Source organism: Palaemon carinicauda, chromosome 22, assembly GCF_036898095.1.
Source record: "Palaemon carinicauda isolate YSFRI2023 chromosome 22, ASM3689809v2, whole genome shotgun sequence".
Classification (NCBI taxonomy): Eukaryota; Metazoa; Arthropoda; class Malacostraca; order Decapoda; family Palaemonidae; genus Palaemon; species Palaemon carinicauda.
Genome location: NC_090746.1, coordinates 59,777,973 through 59,796,556, shown reverse-complemented (window position 1 = coordinate 59,796,556; position 18,584 = coordinate 59,777,973). Strand labels below are relative to the sequence as shown.

The following is an 18,584-nucleotide window of genomic DNA, read 5'->3' as shown; positions in this document are numbered from 1 at the left end:
GTGATGCCGCAAGCAGTGACGGGGGTGACCCCCCGTTTCCAGTCTGTCAGAGGCACCCCCTAGGAATCCTTTTGTAGACACTCATTCCTAGTGTCTCTCCTCTGTCTAACCATGGAGGATTTCTGAGGGTTCCGCCCTGCCAGTTCCCCCTCGCAAGGTAAATCCCATCTCTCCTCGCAAGAGGTCGTGGGAAGAGAACGCTCCAGAACTACAGGGTAGCCCTCTGCAGTTCAAGATCCCACAGGCCAAACGGAAAGGGAAGAGGAAGAGAATACAGTGAACCCTCGTTTATCGCGGTAGATAGGTTCCAGTCGCGGCCGCGATAGGTGAAAATCCGCGAAGTAGTGACACCATATTTACCTATTTATTCAACATGTATATTCAGACTTTTAAAACCTTCCCTTGTACGTAGTACTGTTAACAAACTACCCTTTAATGTACAGAACACTTAATGCATGTACTACAGTACCCTAAACTAAAACAGGCACAAATATTAAAGGTGATTTTATATCATGCATTTCCTAAACATGCTAAAAAGCACGATAAAAAAATGGCAACCAATGTTTTGTTTACATTTATCTCTGATCATAATGTAGAAACAAACTGGAGGTAGAGCTTTGCTTATTACCCAGACATATTTCCCATACTTTTCCCTTAGAACTACATCACATCTTCCTACTTTAGATATATATATATATATATATATATATATAATTATATATATATATATATATATATATATATATACTTATATATGTGTGTGTGTGTGTATATATATATATATATATATATATATAGTATATATTATTATATGTATACACATATACATACCTACATATATACATAAATACATGCATACATATATATATATATATATATATATATATATATATATATATATATATATATGTATTACTGTATATATATGGGTTATGGAAAAAATCCGCGAAGTGGTGAATCCGCGATGGTCGAACCGCGAAGTAGCGAGGGTTCACTGTACGTCCACCCCCTAAGGAGGACGGCAATTGCCTATAGGGACTTGTTCCATCCCTTTTCGGTTGAGATAGTGCCTAAGGAGGCGCGCTGTCCGGCCCAGTGCGACGTGGTTCCTCTTCCTGCGGATCCCCATCCGTCCCGCAGACCAGCTGAGGTCCATAGGACCTACGCTTATGGAGGAACTTCTGAATTAGCGCAGAGAGCTTAAGGATTTATTTACAATCCCTAATTCCTCAGCCAGACTTTCCCTACATCTACCTGATAGGCAGAGGGAAGTGAGCACGTCCACGGAAGTTGACCTATATCTGGCTTAACCTGACGACGACTTGGACCACTCTGGGCTCCTATGGGTGAGAGCTCGGATGGAAGGACAAAATCAACACAAGGACGAGGCTTTGCCAGCTGCTGCTATCCCTAGGCCAATGGAGGATGAAAGGAAGGAGTGGGAACATGGCCTTGTGGCAAGTGTCAGCCTGCATCTGCTCCATCAATGGACTGCCTGATCCATTGCCAGCTCCTCTTAAGGGTAAGGATAAGGTCCTGGACCAGTTTTATGGCACCCAGAGACCCCTGAAGGCCAGTGCAGCTCCTCCAAGTCCCCCCCCTGTATAAGTTTCAGAGGAGTCTCTCCCTACAAGGCCCCTTCGAGAAGCTTACGGGGACTGCCTCTCTTGTTCTCGGCCTCCGAGATACAGTACTCAATCTGGAGAAAGTTGCTGAGTAATGCCATGCAGACTACTTCGTGGCTCAACTTCTAGTTGGGTTCTATATGACAACTGATCCAGTCCCAGGACTGGCCTCGGGCCATGAGTTCCTCTCCAATCAGGTGGTGAACCTACGGGCTAACACCATCTTGAAGAGGAGGGATGCTGTCATAGGACGGTTCCATAGACAACTCCCTCAGGCCAATGTGGTGAGACTCAGGAACGCTCCTTTTGAAGGGAGCTCTCTCTTTATTCCCGAGGATGTCGAGGGGTTGGCAGAGAAGTGGAGGAAGTCCAGCCAGGACTACCTCATTCAGAAGGTCTTAACCACTAGGCTCTACACTTCTCAGCCACAATGGAAACCAGCTCCTAAGACACATATGAAAAGGGCTAGAGACCCAAAACAACACGGTCATAAGGTGTGTAAACAGGCCTCTCTAGATAAAAAGTCCTTTCATGGAGGCAAAGGGAATAGGGAATCCAGCCGAGACTGATCCCACTAGAACGGGCAATCCTCCCATACATCCACCATTAGGGGGATCGCTGGCAGAGGTGGCTTCACAGCTGAACCATGGAATTCTCTCTCTCTCTCTCTCTCCTCTCTCTCTCTCTCTCTCTCTCTCTCTCTCTCTCTCCTCAGGCTTCTACAGTTGACTCTTTCTTGTGAAAAGGGTGTCTGGAGGCTGAAGACCAGTCATCGACCTCTCAGCTCTGAACAGGTTTGGAGACGGCCGACACGACGGTCAGACAAGCAATAAGACCGCCGGACTTCATGTGCTCTCTAGATCTAAAGGACACCAACTTCCAGATCCCAATCCATCCGTTTTCCAGGAAGTATCTAAGATTCATGGCAGACCAGAAGCATTACCAGTTCAAGGTGCTGTTTCGGTCTGTCCACAGCACCTCAGGTCTTCACGATAGTGTTCGCCCTAGTGTCATCTTGGGCCCATGGAGTTCGGCATCTGTCTCATAAGGTACTTGGATGACTGGCTGATTCTGGCAGACTCGGAGGTGATCTTTCGCAATCGAGACCAACTTCTAAGGTTTTGCCAAGATCTGGGAATTGGGGTAAACCTCGAAGTCTCACCTGCTTCCCTCTCAAGAACTGGTATACCTGGGCATGTGAATAGACGCCATTAGGCATGAAGGTTTCCCATCAGACGAAAGGATTCAGAGGCTGAGGGAGGTAGCACAGACCTTCCTCAGGCGAGAAGAGCTCCCAGCACAGAGATAGCTTCGCCTGCTCGGTCACCTCTCCTCTCTGGTCTGATTAGTTTCCAACAGTAGCCTCTGGATGAGATCCTTCTAGTGGCATTCTTGAGATCCCAATGGAATCAGTCCACCAATCCTGGGGGGTTGTCTAGTCCGCTTAGGGCAAGAGGAACTTTTGGACCACAGATGGGGCCTGGCAGACCTTAACTTCTGCAAAGGGGTTGATCTTTTCGTTCCTCCCCCGGAGTGGATGCCCTTTTCAGATACATGAAATGAAGGTTGGGATCCCACATTCTGCACTACAATATCTCCTGCTAATGGTCTGAATCAGAAAGGTACCAGCACATGAATCTCTTCGAGATGAGGGCAGCCTTTCTTGCCCTGCAACAGTTCCACCATATCCTGGCATGGCACCCCTTGGTATTCATGAGTGACAATACCACGGTAGTTAGTTACTTAAACAATCAAGGCGGTGCCTTTTTGCAGCAGCTGTGCCATCTAGCAGTAGAGATACTCAGATGGGCAGAAGACAACTCGGTTCCCCTATCGGCTTGCTTCCTTCCAAGCAAACAGAATGTGGTGGCAGACAATCTGAGCAGAATGACTCGGATAGTGGGCTCTGAGTGGTCTTTGAATCCTGTAGTAGCCAACAAAGTCGTGACTTTATCGGGTTCCCCGACTGTGGATCTGTTCGCAACGGCCCTGAACTTCAGGCTCCCATTATACTGCTTCCCAGTCCTGGATCCCCAAGCTCTTTGGCAAGATGCATTCCAACGATGGTGGGTAAACCTGGACGCTTACATGTTTCCCCTGTTCTTCTGCCTAATAAGAAAAGCACTCAACCAGGTCTGAGTAAGCAATAATCTACATATGACTCTAATAGCTCTACTATGGCATCAAGCTGAATGGTTCCCAGACCACCTACTACTCATTACGGAGATCTTGAGGGAACTTCCTCCACGACACAACCTGCTCAAACTACCTCATGCCAACATTTACGACAGAGCCGTAGCTTCGCTTTGGCTTCACGCCTGAAGACTGTCCAGCACCTCCTCGCGCAGAGAGGCTTTTCGCAACGAGTTGCGAAAAAAATGGCTTGACACCTCAGAAGATCCACAGAGGCAGTCTACTTGTTAGAGTGGTCAGTTTTCCGTGATTGGTGTCATGGAAGGGGTATCTCTCCCCTCGATGCCTCTGTTCCAATTATAGTGGAGTTCTTTCTACACCTTCAGGAAGAAATGTTTCTCTTGGTTTTGGCCTTGAGTTTTGCCTTAAAACTGAAAGGAGTAGATATTTCCTCCTCGGAACTTTCCTAACTCACACGTAGTTATGAGCTAACTTGTCCCCAGTCGTAATCTAGACCTCCTCGTTGGAATGTGGTTCAGGTCCTTCAGTTCCTACTCGCTTTGACTTCGGCTAAGAGAGTTAGTGAACTACATGGTGTATCTTTTGACATATCCCACTCCAGGAGATGGGGAGAAGTAATTCTCAGCTACATCCATGAGTTCATTGGTAAAACTCAAAATCTGGGTGTGCTGGACCCTAGGTTCGGCCCATTCTGGATAGAGAGTCTTCGTTCTGTAACCGAAGATCCAGACCAACTGGTACTTTGTCCAATAAGGAGTCTGAGGTGTTACCTGAAAAGAACGGCAGCAGCTTCCCCCATGTGCAATCGGTTTTCGTTAGCATGGGTAAGGTCAAGAGGAGGATCATGAGAAATACCATTTCCTCATGGATTCGAAAGGTGATTGAAAGTGCACTCAAGCCAAACCCCCTTCCTTCCAAACAACCCAGAGCTCATGACGTCAGGGGCATTCCATCGTCTCTGGCATTCAAGAAAAACTACTCTCTGGCGCAGGTACCGCAAGCGGGCGTTTTGAAGTGTTAAACGACCTTCACTGCCCATTTCCTGCAAGACGTAACCCACAGGAACATGGAGACCTATTCCATTGGTCCTTTGGTGGCTGCAAGAGTGGTCTAAACACCTCAAGCTCCTTGATGGGCAAGTAGCAGAGGTTTGAGGGCTGAGGTTACCCGGGTTAGTCTGTGGTGAATGAGTAAGAATGACTGGCTCCTTTCTTTCTTTCACCTTCCCCCCTCTGGGGAAAACAGTTCTATGAGTTTCAGCACAGCTGACCTCACCTCACTGCAGGTAAGACTCATTTCCCTTTGTTACGTCCCCAATACGTCTTTGAGGGAGGGTATTGGTTAAGTCCTAAGAACTTTAGGTCTTATACTCGAGTTATTACGTTTAAGACAAGCCACACTGCTAGTTGCACTCACACAAGCTTTTACAGGCTGCTATCAGTGCATTACCTTATATTGGCACTTGATTTTAGAGAGAACCCCGGGTCATGACCAAGGCCAGTTGGTGAGGACTTCCTCCCTCCTAAGAGTGAGTCACCCCTTTAAATAGCGGAGGGTTTGTTTTTGCGCCGGAACAAGCAACAAATTTGGAAGTAAATTGTATTTTTCCTAGCATACAAACCTGGAGCAAATGTTTTTATGTTGACTAGGCTGACATGAGTCTTTTTATAGTTTATATACGACATATCTGTTTTTGACGTTGATAATAGTTTTTATAGGACATATCTGTTTTAACGTTGTTACTGTTTTTAGAATGATTTATTGTTAATTCATTCTCATCTTTTATTTATTGCCTTATTTCCTTTCCTCACTGGGCTATTTTTCCCTGTTGGAGCCCTTTGGGCTTATAGCATCTTGCTTTTCCAACTAGGGTTGTAGCTTGGCTAGTAATAATAATAATAATAATAAATTGTCCTGCCACCCTGTCCCCCAAGAAGTCCTGCCAGAAAGCAAAGTCTTTACCCAGCTGAAAGGTGTGAATGAGCGGGGTAGCCTGGGCACCCCCACCCTCTAACTAGCGGTTGGCGCAGTTATCCCTCACTGAAATTATCTTGGCTCGTCTTTTAGCTATGCTTGTATAAGCAATACCCCTATAAATAGCTGCAGGTTTGTATGCTCATTATTCCATTTTCTTGTTTAATAGGATATCATATGCTCTATTAAAGCATTTTTGTATTACAGTACAGTACAGGACTTCCAAATTTGTCATATTACAACCTTAATTATTTTCAATATTTCACTGGAATCCTGTACATTTTACCTGAAATGATTACAGACTTATATAGCTTAAAAAGAACCAGAAGAGGAGCCAAAGCTTTATAGTCTATGAAAGTACTGCAGTTTAAATGGGATATGATTACAGTATTTAATTATGATTAAAGTATAGTACAGAGGTACATTTTAGGATGTAACTTCAATCCTTTGCATTTAGGTACTCTAGGTATATAAATATCCTCTGCATTTAATGTATTATTAGTCGTAGTCTCTTTCATTTAGAGCCATTACAGTATATTTATTTTGGAAGCTTATTTATGTGTGTAATGCTTTAACAATATGTAATGCCCTTTTCTATATTGTACTCTACATTGATTTCTCATATTATTACATCATATAAATGTTCTTTATCTTCATGGCAGTTTGGTGAGCGTGCTGAAGTTTGCATGTGGGATGAAGGTCATTTAAAAACCCTTCATGTTTTACGTGCTCACACGAGAACTGTAACAGACCTAAATTGGCATCGTACTGATCCTCATGTGTTGGCAACGTGCTCAATTGATACCTTTGTTCATATATGGGATGTACGAGAAGCCCGTAAACCTGTGACGTCTTTAACTTCCATTGGTACGTTTGTTCCGATTATAGTTTTTAATATTTTCATGGATAAAAGTATCATAGTATATATTTTATTTCATGCTATATTTTTATCAAGATTAAGTACCATAGTGAAATTTTATTGCTAGTAGAAAAACTGGTAATGCATTTGTTTACACATCAACAATTGAGCTATGAAATACATTACAACTTTCTAGTTGTTCCGTAACCAAAATATAAACCACGCTATTTACATGGGGTATTACTTTCGGCGTAGCTGAAATGACGAGCCATTAGATTTTTAACGAGGGTTAACTACCCCCGCGCTAGTTAGCAGGGGGGTAGGGGAGGGATAGGGTTGCTAGCTACCCCTCCCCCCCACACCGGTGAACTGCTTCACTTCACTTTTGGTTCGGGCGATGAGCAGACGTGTCTGTCTCGCCCTCGCATTTTTGACAGCCTTAATTTGTTTGCTTTTTCTTACAGCTTGTGTGCTTGAAGTTGGCCTCTACCTTCCTATCATGCGGAAGTGCCCTGGACTCCCCCGACCGCCCTTGTGGAACGTTCATGTTGGCGGTCGAGACGGACCCTCACACCTTATGTCCGTATTGCCGAGGTCAACGGTGTGAAAGGGATAAAAACTGTAGTGAGTGCAGGGAGTGGTCTACCTCCCAGTGGGAGAGGTTTGCCCGGCGGCGTAAGAAGAAGTATAAGCGTGACCTTTCTCCTTCAAGGGTCGCCTTGAAGAAGGAAGGTTCCAAGGACTCTTCTTCCGTTGCCCGAACCTCCTCCGAAGCTCCCACTCAATCGGTCTCTCATGAGAGGCCGTCGACTGGTAGCGTAGGCCATTCTTTTGTTTCCCAACCTCGGGGTTCGGGAGAGGGCGTTGCCTCCCATAGCAAGGCAGCTCCCCCTCCTCCTCCGGGAGAGGATATTGATTTTGTTGATGACCATGTATCTAACAATGATCTTTTACAGCTTTGGGCTTCCTTGGGGCTTGAGGGCTCGCCCTCCAGGGAAGCTCTGTTTGACCTGATCCAGTTGGGTGCAGCTGTCAAACAGTCGCTGGTAATATCAGAGGTAGATCCTCTGTCTATTGTCGACGTTGTTTTGGCAGAGGCTTCCGACGGGTCGGGTCAAACCCCTGCTGCTGTTGCGGATGTTGCTGAAGGCTCAGTTCCCCCCTCCGAACATCCTTCGAGGGAGGCGCTGAGTCCAACGGTCTCTCCTGCGGGTGTTTCTCCCCCTCGGGGGAGTGCACTGACAGAGACTCCTCTTCGGAGGACCGACGATGGTGTTGCTGTGCCTCGAGGTCGTCTTCGCCGTAAGGCTCGTCCTCCTCTTCGCTGTAGAGGCTTTCCTTCTCCTTACAAGGGAGTTAGGAGGCGCCTCTTTGGTTCTTCGCCTTCGACGTCCCCCACAGAAGATCCTCCTCGACGAGAGCAGACTGTTGCATCTGCATCGCTAGACCTATCAGCAGATCGTTCGCGATATCCGACGCCTGCCAGACCTTCCAGTCTTCCATCTCCGTTCCTGGATGCAGATGCGCAGTGGGCGCCAACGCACCCCGTTTTCCAACGGGCACCGATCCCTTCGGGGCGAAAGGGCTTATCCCACAATGTGGGTAACTCCCTTAAGTGCCAGGTTTTACCTGCGCGCAAGCGCTCTCCTGCTGTGGACCAGTCTTCTGCTGATTCAACGCGCCAGCGATCTCCTGCTGAGTCTCGCTGTAGATCTCCTGCTCGCCAGCGCTCACCTGCGTGCCAGCGCTCTCCTGATCTCCAGAGACCGCCTGTGCTCCAGCGCTCTTCAGCTCTCCAGCTCGCCAGCGCACATCTGTTCCTGCTGCGCGCAATGCGCGCCAACGGTCTCTTGAATGCCCACGATCACCTGCTCGTCAGCGCACAACTGCGTGCACTGTTCCTGATGCGCGCCAACGTTCACCCGCGCGCCCACGATTTCCTCGCCGACGTTCACCTACGCGCCCGCAGAGCTCGCCCACGCGCCAACCATCGCCTGCGCGCCATCGCGCGCACTTCTAAAGCAATACGTATCCCTGCGCGCCCACGAGATGTCTTCTGTGCCCGCCCACGAGCGTTCGCCTTTGCGCGCAACCTCACCTTTTGGTCCTGCGCCCCAGCTAGTACCTTTTGACTGCGCAACTGTGCGCCAATGATCTCTTGCGCGCCAGCAATCTCCTACGTTCCCTCGCGATCCCTCACCTGAGTGCAAGCGCTCGGCAACGCGCCCACGCTCCAGATCGCCATAGGTCTCCGACGCGCTAACTCGCCTGTTCGCCCTATGCGCCATCGCTCGCCAACGCGCCATCGCTCGCCAACGCGCCATCGCTCGCCAACGCGCCATCGTCGCCAACGCTCGCCAACGCGCCATCGCTCGCCAACGCGCCATCGCTCGCCAACGCGCCATCGCTCGCCATCGCTCGCCAACGCGCCATCGCTCGCCAACGCGCCATCGCTCGCCAACGCGTCATCGCTTGCCAACGCGCCATCGCTCGCCTACGCGCCATCGTTCTCGCGACCGCCAGCGCTCGCCCTTACAACCGCGCGCACCTTCACCTGCGCGCCCACTCGCCAGCGCGCCCACTTGCCCACGCGCCCTCTCACCCGCCCTCTCGCCCTCTCACCCGCGCCTTCATCTCTGCGTGCATGCGCGCCAACATTCGCCCGCGCGCGAACCAGCGAATTTACCATCGCGCGAGCGCCAGCGTGATCTCAACCGCGATTCCCGCCAGGTTTCGCAGCGCGCCCAACCTTGCGAGTCTTCTGGAGCACGTGCTTCCAGATCATCGTCCTCACGATCTCCATCCCGTAAGCGCAGAGCTGCGCACGTCCAGTAGCAGGAAGAATCTTCAGAGAGGTCTAGGCAACATTCTTTTTCTTTTCAGGCAGGCCCCGTGGTGTCCACTCCTAGGATCAGCCGATCCTCTTCCCTCCAGCGGGAGTCGCTGACACTGTGTCCGTCAGCCGTCAGCCTTGGTTCGGGTCCCTGATCAAAGCGGTCGTGCAGGCTATGAAGTCGGCCCTCGCTGATCTGGGACTGAAACCAACGGCAGCCTCGTCCCCGCTGAAGAGAAGGAGAGGAGGGGACTTCGTGGTGACTTCTCTTAGGGTTAAGATGGCTCCCAAGAAGTCCGTTAGGAAGGCCCCTTCCCCCTCGCAGACGCCTTCTCCTTCACCTGTGGACGAAGAATCCAGCGAGGGGAGGAATTCTCCCACGGCACCAATGGGAGGAACCCCACCTCGAGGAAGAGAACCATCTCGCGTGGAGAGGAGCCCCCAGACTTCGTTGCTTGAGTCCTGTATCCCTCCCAGGAGGGAGCCCAAGGACTCGAAGACTGTTCCTAAGTCTTCATCCCGAATTCGACCAGAACCAGCAAGATCCCAGGAGAACGTCTACGTGTCCCCCCAAGTAGGGCTACTGGGGACAGGAGACCTTGCTGCCAGTCCACAAGGAGGAGAGCACCATGAGTCGGAGCATGCCTTCTGGCAGGTCCTGAGTCTAATGAGGCAACTCAACGGATTCAAGGACCCCGAGACCGCCCCCCCGCGAAGGCAAGGATACGGTCCTGGACCAAGTCTACGGTACCCAGAAACTCCCAAATGCCAGCGTGGCTCTGCCCTGGTCCCAGGGAGTGAAGAGTGCCAGAGACAAGGTTGAGGGCCAGCTCTCCGAACTCTCCTCCTCCAGCCGTTCCTCTGCCGGGAACAAACTCCTCCCACCTCCTCGTGTACAATAGAGGAAGTACTTCGAAATCATGGGGGAGTCTTGTTTAGCTCTTCCCCTCCACCACTCTGTGGAAGAGCTCTCTAGGGGAATTTCTCTCGAGAAACTCTCCGCCCGGCAGGTGACATTCTCGGCTACGGAGATCCTAAGCCAGGAGAAGGTCGCAAAGTGTGCCATGATGGACACTTCGTGGCTGGATATCTGGCTGGGGTCTCTGGGCATCCTGTTGCGATCCGAGGACTTGTCCAAGGAGAGCACCAGGAGGGCCATAGAGACTTTCCTCCTCTCGGGCACGCGCACCATCGAGTTCATGGCTCACCAAGTTTCGAACTTGTGGGCAAACTTGATCTTAAAACGTCGTGATGCGGTGACCAAGAGGTTCCACTCGAAAGTCCCAGCCATGGATGTCGGCAAGCTCAGACACTCCTCCATCCTTGGAGAGAGTTTGTTTGAGCCCAAGGATGTGGAACGGACAGCTGAGAGGTGGAGGAAGTCGAATCACGATTCGCTCCTCCAAAGGGCCCTTACATCTCGGCCATACAAGCCTCCAGCTCCTCAACAACAACATCAGTAGCCTCGTCAGTCTAGGACATCGAAACAGGCTCTGGCAGCAAAGGCAAAGGTGTCTAAGCAGTAGCCCTTTCCTGTCAAAAACAAGAAGGGCGGAAAGTCCTCCAGGGGAGGTAGGAATCCTAGGGGGAGCGGCCGAGGCCGTAAACGCTAGGATTGGCAATCCCCCTGCATGTCCACCAGTGAGGGGATGCCTGCAAAGTTGCGCGGACAGGTGGCAGCAACACCGGGCCCATTCCTGGACGATCTCTGTGATCAGCCAAGGATATCGCATCCCGTTCATAACATATCTTCCTCCCCTGACAGCGAATCCAGTGTCGTTGAGCTCCTATGCCATGGGATCGGCAAAGGGGCTAGCCCTTCGGGCAGAAGTTAAGACCATGCTCAAGAAGGATGCTCTCCAGGAGGTCGTCGACGGCTCCCCAGGCTTCTTCAGTCGACTCTTTCTTGCAAAGAAGGCGTCTGGAGGCTGGAGACCTGTCATCGACCTCTCAGCTCTGAACAAGTTTGTCAAGCAAACTTCGTTCAGCATGGAGACAGCAGACACGGTCAAACTTGCAGTGAGACCGCAAGACTTCATGTGTACACTGGATCTGAAGGACGCGTACTTCCAGATCCCAATCCATCCGTCTTCCAGGAAGTACTTGAGATTCAGCCTAGACAACAAGATCTACCAGTTCAAGGTGCTGTGTTTCGGTCTCTCCACAGCACCTCAGGTGTTCACCAATGTGTTCACCCTGATATCTTCGTGGGCACACAGGATCGCCATCCGTCTCCTTCGCTATCTGGACGACTGGCTGATCCTGGCAGACTCGGAGTCGACCCTTCTTCGTCACCGAGACAAGCTTCTGGAGGTTTGCCAAGATCTGGGGATCATGGTAAATCTCGAGAAGTCTTCTCTGCTTCCAACTCAACGACTGGTATATCTAGGCATGATATTAGACACCAATCTCCACAAAGCCTTCCCATCAGACGACAGGATAGCAAGGCTGAGGAGGGTCGCAAGGCCTTTCCTCGGACGAGAGGAGCTTCCAGCCCAATCTTGGTTATGTCTCCTAGGTCACCTGGCCTCCTTGGCCCGTCTAGTTCCGAACAGCCGCCTCAGGATGAGATCTCTGCAATGGCGGCTCAAGTCCCGGTGGAATCAAGGCAACGATTCCCCGGACACACTTGTCCCTATGGGACCTGCGGAACGGACGGACCTGCGGAACGGACGGACCTGCAGTGGTGGCTGACCGACGAAAACCTTCGAAAGGGAGTGGATCTTCTCGTCCTCCCACCGGATTTGATGCTGTTCTCGGACACGTCAAAAGAAGGGTGGGGAGCCCACATTCTAAACTAGAGGATCTCAGGCCTATGGTCAGAATCAGAAAAGTACCTCCACATCAATCTGCTAGAAATGAAGGCCGTTTATCTGGCCCTTCAACAGTTCCAACAGACCCTGGCGGGCCACTCTGTGGTGGTGATGACCGACAACACCACAGTAGTGGCTTATATCAACAAGCAGGGAGGTACCTTTTCACAACAGCTATCCCATCTTGCAGTAGAGATACTGAGGTGGACCGAAGTCCACTCGATTCCACTATTGGCTCGCTTCATTCCTGGCAAAAGGAATGTGCTCGCCGACAGTCTGAGCAGAGCATCGCAGTTAGTGAGTACCGAGTGGTCTTTGGATCCTCAAGTAGCCAACAAAGTCCTGACTTTGTAGGGTTCCCCGACAGTGGACCTGTTCGCGACAGCTTTGAACTTCAAGCTTCCGCTGTACTGCTCCCCAGTCCCGGACCCCAAGGCACTCTGGCAAGATGCCTTCCAACAACGGTGGGACAACATCGACGTCTACGCTTTCCCACCGTTCTGTCTGATGAGAAGGGTGCTCAACAAGACCAGACTATCGGTCAATCTGTCAATGACCTTAATAGCTCCGCTATGGCATCATGCAGAGTGGTTCCCGGACCTTCTGCAGCTCCTGACGGAACTCCCGAGAGAACTTCCCCCACGACACGAGCTACTCAAGCAACCACACTGCAACATTTTCCACAAGGCCGTAGCTTCGCTTCGGCTTCACGCCTGGAGACTATCCAGCGTCTCCTCACTGAGAGAGGCTTTTCGCAACAAGTTGCGGAAAGGATGTCTCGACACCTGCGAAAATCATCCGCAGGGGTCTACCAGGCGAAGTGGAGTGTCTTTTGTGGTTGGTGTCGTGGAAGGGGTATCTCTCCCCCCGATGCCACTATTCCAGCAATAGCGGAGTTTCTCGTGTATTTGCGGGAGGAAATGCGCCTTTCAGTCTCGGCGGTGAAAGGCTATCGCTCAGCCTTAAGCTTAGCCTTCAGGCTGAAAGGAGTAGACATTTCTTCCTCGCTGGAACTTTCATTACTCATCGGAAGCTACGAACTTACCTGCCCTCAGTCGGAAGTGAGACCTCCTCCATGGAACGTGGTTCGGGTCCTCAGGGCTCTTAAGAAACCTCCGTTCGAACCATTACGCCAGGCTTCTGATCAACACCTGACTTGGAAGATGGTGTTCCTGCTCGCTTTGGCGTTAGCCAAGCGGGTCAGTGAACTTCATGGTCTCTCATACGACATCGCCCATTCAAGGGGATGGGGGGAGGTAACGTTCAGGTTCGTCCCTGAGTTTGTATCTAAGACTCAGAACCCTGGAGTGTCGTACCCACGGTTCGACTCCTTCAGTGTTTCGAGTCTCCGTTCTGTAACAAGTGACCCAGAGCATCTGCTACTATGCCCAGTAAGGAATCTGAGGTGTTAACTGAAGAGAACAGCTGCAGTCCGTCCCCGCGTGCAAGCCCTGTTTGTGAGCACGGGAAGGACGAAGAGGAGGGTCACCAAGAATACCATCTCTGCTTGGATACGAAGGGGCATCCATCACGCCTTGAATCCAGATCCTCCTCCGTCACGTCGCCCCAGAGCACACGATGTCAGAGGCATCGCAACGTCCCTGGCATTCAAGAGAAACTTCTCGGTGACGCAAGTGCTGCAAGCTGGGGTCTGGAAGCATCAAACGACCTTCACAGCCCACCACCTGCAGGATGTGACCCACAGGAGTCTCGATACATTTTCTATTGGCCCTGTGGTGGCTGCACAACAGCTGGTCTAACCTCAGGCTCCTTAATGGACAGGTAGCAGAAGGTTGAGGGCATTGTTACCCAGTTTTAGACTGCATGAATGAAAAAGTATGTCTGGCCCTTACTACTTTCTTCATCCTCCCCTCTCTTGGGGAAAGCAGCATCCTGGGTTCTCTGCATAGCTGACCTCAAACCTCTGCAGGTAAACCATGCTTCCTTGTGTTCCTAGTATTAAGATAATACTGTCGCGTCCCCCATACCCTGACGAGGTGGTATTGGGAACGTCCTAGCCTAGAATTCCATCTAAAGGACTTCAGGTCAACTTCCTAGGACAAGTCACACTTCATTCCTCCACACACAAGCTTATGTAGGCCGCACATTCCTTGCGGAGCAAGGAACTTGCGAGGTGCAGGGACTCTTTCTCGAGTGCTGCTCACTCGGATTCTGGGTCCCCGGGCAAAGCCAAAGCCAGTAAGGCTGGGACTTTACACCCTACCTAAGGGTTAAGTCACCCTATGTAAATAGCGTGGTTTGTATTTCGGTTACGGAACAGATGACAAATTCGGAGATAATTTGTATTTTTCCTAACCATACAAACCTTAGCTATTTACACATATTTGCCCGCCAGACCTGTCCCCCAAGACAAGTCCTACCTCTAAGTGAAGTGAAGCAGTTCACCAGTGTGTGGGGGGGAAGGGGTAGCTAGCTACCCCTCCTCTACCCCCTTGCTAACTATCGTGGGGGTAGTTAACCTCGTTAAAAATCTAATGGCTCGTCATTTCAGCTACGCCGAAAGTAATACCCTATGTAAATAGCTAAGGTTTGTATGGTTAGGAAAAATACAAATTATTTCCGAATTCGTCAAATAGAATTAAAAGTTCTCAGTTATTGCAAACAAATTACTGCCTTAATAAATCCAAACATGGTACTTGGAGTATTCAGAGTAAAAGTGATTACCTCTTGTAAGGCAATTGTATACAGAATAGCATTGTATTTTACCTGGAAATTCCATTTCAGCCGGTGCTACTCAGGTCAAGTGGAATAAAATCAATCAACATTTTCTGGCATCCGGTCATGATTGCGACATAAGAGTGTGGGATGACAGGAAGACTAGTCAGCCTCTTCACTACATATCAGCTCATTTATCCAAAATAAATGGCTTAGATTGGTCTCCAAATCATGAGCATCACTTGGTATCTGCATCTAATGTAAGTCTCCCTCTCTCTCTCTCTAAATTATATTGCATTTGCATTTTTTTTTTTTTTTTGTCACTTTTGTATTAAGATTCTTATATTTATTTTTTTTTCAGGATTGTTCTGTGAAATTTTTCGACATAACGAATGCAAGGAAAGAGGAAAACTTCATTAATACACATTCACCTGTATGGCGTGCAAAATATACAGTAAGTTTTAAAAAGGTATTGTTCATTGTCCAAATATGCCCTTGCTAAACCTATAAGATGCTTTTGAGATCTGGCCATCATATAATTAACAAAGACCCTACAGTATAGACGGAGTTGAACATTCAGGATATCTCAGAGCTGTCCATAGTTCTATGTAACATATAGCCTAAATTAAAATGTAATGCCTATAATTTAGTTTGATAGATTTTTAGTTTCAAGTATAAAATGTATCAAATCTATAAATGTAGCATAACAATAGAATTAATTTATATGACTCATACAAGAACAAATCTTATAAGTTGAGGAGCTTTTGGGTGGCTGTGAGTATCATAAAGATTTTTACGTCGGCTCTTCACTTTGAGGTTAGACGTAAAATTAAATTTTTTTTATCTTATACTCCTTTCTGAACTCACTCTAAAGAAATGGTATTCATCTATTACATTTTTGTGTGACTCTAAAACATGAAATAAAGATGTGAAAGATACTTGTACCAGTACTGTGAGAATAATGACAGATGAAGCTAACATACAGGTATTTTGAAGTATTAACAAGAGTCAATGTTACAAAATGTGCTGATATGAAAAAGGAATGAGGCCATGAATATATTTTGTTGTTTTTGAAAAAAAAAATCTCATTTTATATGTTTGGTTTAATGATCACTTTTGGTCCATGATTTCAGATTAAATTTAAGTAGACAATAATTTTGATTTGTGCTTGCATAGATAATATTTTTGGTCAATCAGTTTTTTTGCTGCTTATGACTTCAGATTTTTACTTGCTACTCTCTGTAACATGATAGCCTTAAATTTAATTTTTGTGAAATGAATGTAGAATTGAAAGAATTAAATTACTATGAAATGTGGTTGTGTTCTACTTTTGATTTGGCTGAAATTAAAGAAAACAAAATCAATTCAGATTGTAGTAGAACATATTCTTGTGAAATGTTGATTAATAGAAGAATGGGCTGAACTTTATTTCTTATTTACCTGTTTGGTTTGTCTTATATTTTGTTAGATAGCTGTAATTTGAATTTTATTGGAGTTAAACTATTGGACTTTGGTTTACGTGATTATGAGACTATTATGTATTAAATTTCTCTGTCTTTCATCCTTTTGTAGAGACTGTTTTCTAATGAACATTTGCTTTTCAGCCTTTCGGAGAAGGAGTAGTTACGGTTGTAATGCCGCAATTAAGGAGGGGTGAAAACTCGTTACTTTTATGGTCTGTGACTGATGTTGGTGCACCAGCTCATACTTTTGTTGGCCATACAGATGTTGTCTTGGAGTTTGAATGGAGGCAAAGCCTAAGTAATCCTGGAGACATCCAGATGGTGTCTTGGGCTCGTGATCATAGCCTTCGTATATGGAATATTGATCATCAGTTACAAAGAGTGAGTAAAATTTAATAGTTTTGTGTTCCATAATATTTAGCAGAACAAATTTTTTGATGAGGTGCTTGTTATTGATTTGATTAACTTCTATATGAAGATACTGAAAATTTCGTAATGTAGTGAAGGCAACGGTCCTACACATAGCCTTGCAATTTATTTTGCTTACCATATGCACATACAGTACTTTTAATCTAGAAGCAATAGAAATACAACAGAAATAATTTATTGCATTCAGTTAATATTAACCAAGAGACTTGTGTGTGGAAAGTTTTAATTAATGGTTATTATGAGTCTGGCCAGAGTAACGGGGTGCCAGTTCCCTTGTCATCCGTATCTCAATGGGAGATTGGTACCTTGGCCAACCTAATACCTTGAAAACAGTGCGCAAACATCATAGTGTATAATTAGAAGTTTCACTGTACATAGTAAAAAGTGGTCTAGAAAGTGATTTTATATGTTAGAGACAGGCATCCAGTGGGAATAGTTAGACCATAGGGTGGTGCTATTGGGTAGGGTGGATGCCAGCTGAAATTTTAATTTTAAATGTCTATTTTATCCCATTTTTGCCAAACCAGAATTTCTGAAGGTTGAAATATTCGAGGCATGCTTTTTTCAGTATATTATTTTATTTGCCTTTCTATTTATTCCACTTGAATTTATTATATGTAAAATAACACAGAGCTACGAAAAACACGTCTGAACGTTCACGGGTGCTAACAAGGAATGATGGGAGAAGGTTAGGTAGTGGTGGTGGTAAAGGGGGGGGGGGGGGGGCAGTAGCTGTAGTGAATGACACCTCGTAGTAACGGGGAATTTTGAGGAGGGAGAAGTCTAATTGGAAAGGGATCTCTGGTAGTGGTATCACTCGCCCCGGTTTTAATACCGACACCCTTTAGGGGTGAGCGAGCGGGATATATTCCTAGCATTCCATGCAACTTTTTTTGCTGGTATATTTAGCAGTATTTATACCTTTGAAATGGTGCTTTAAGGAGCATTTCACAGAGCAATGAAGGTTGAGCCCAGAAATAGATTTTTCCTTCATCAAAATCCCTTTTTACTGCTAATGATGTTGGTTACACTATAGCACCAAATATTCCTTAAAAAAAATCTATTAGAAGTCAAAAGTAAATTACTAAGGTTTGTTAATATTTCACGTACTTTCTAATGATAAAGCAAAATCCCTTAATATCATGAAAGATATGGCTTTGAATGCTTATATCCCTCAATCTTCATACATATAGGCAGTTTTTGATGATGGAAGGTTTGCATAGTTACATTCTGGAATGAATCAGTGATTGGTCAAAAATAACTATTCCTAAAGTCTATTAAAATTGGAAAATCGTTGTAAAGTAATTTTGATTTAGAAAGATATTATCTAAATTGAGATAATTTTTCTTTAAATTGCTTCAATTTCATTCAATATTTTTTACAATGTAAATACCACTTCACAAAAAAGTAAATGGAACACAAATATCACTTCTTGCACAAAACAATTGTTCCTGAGCAAAATACAAACCTTCCGTTCTTCACTGAGGAGTAGTATTACGGTGAAGCTGAAACCAGCCAATAAGCTTTTTTTCAGGGTGTAACTACCCACTGCTAGTTAGCGAAGGGGGGGAGTGGGATAGGTTAACCCTCCCGCTCACACCAGCGACTAACCATCACTTTTTATTTCGGCTCGGTAGAGTAAAGACGTAGTCTTTCTCTCCCGTCAACCCTTTTTAGCCGTGTATGGTTAAAGGCAGCTGTCCTAATGCTTAATAATTTTACTTTTGAGCTGCCTTCTTCACGTAGTTTCCCTGTGCG

General features: G+C 47.1%; 1 protein-coding gene across 8 annotated transcripts in view; it reads left to right on the top strand.

Moving 5' to 3' along the window:
* Wdr59 (WD repeat domain 59) overlaps positions 1-18,584 on the top strand; it is a 312,153-nt gene that overhangs the window by 39,244 nt on the left and 254,325 nt on the right. For all 8 annotated transcript variants that reach the window (XR_011039436.1, XM_068346284.1, XM_068346280.1 and 5 more), the window contains exons 4-7: positions 6,416-6,620; positions 15,004-15,194; positions 15,296-15,388; positions 16,539-16,778. Coding sequence is in view for 7 of the 8 variants with exons in the window: in XM_068346284.1 (XP_068202385.1) it covers positions 6,416-6,620; positions 15,004-15,194; positions 15,296-15,388; positions 16,539-16,778 (729 nt within the window). In the remaining variant the exon portion in view is untranslated. The remainder of the gene's footprint in view (positions 1-6,415; positions 6,621-15,003; positions 15,195-15,295; positions 15,389-16,538; positions 16,779-18,584) is intronic.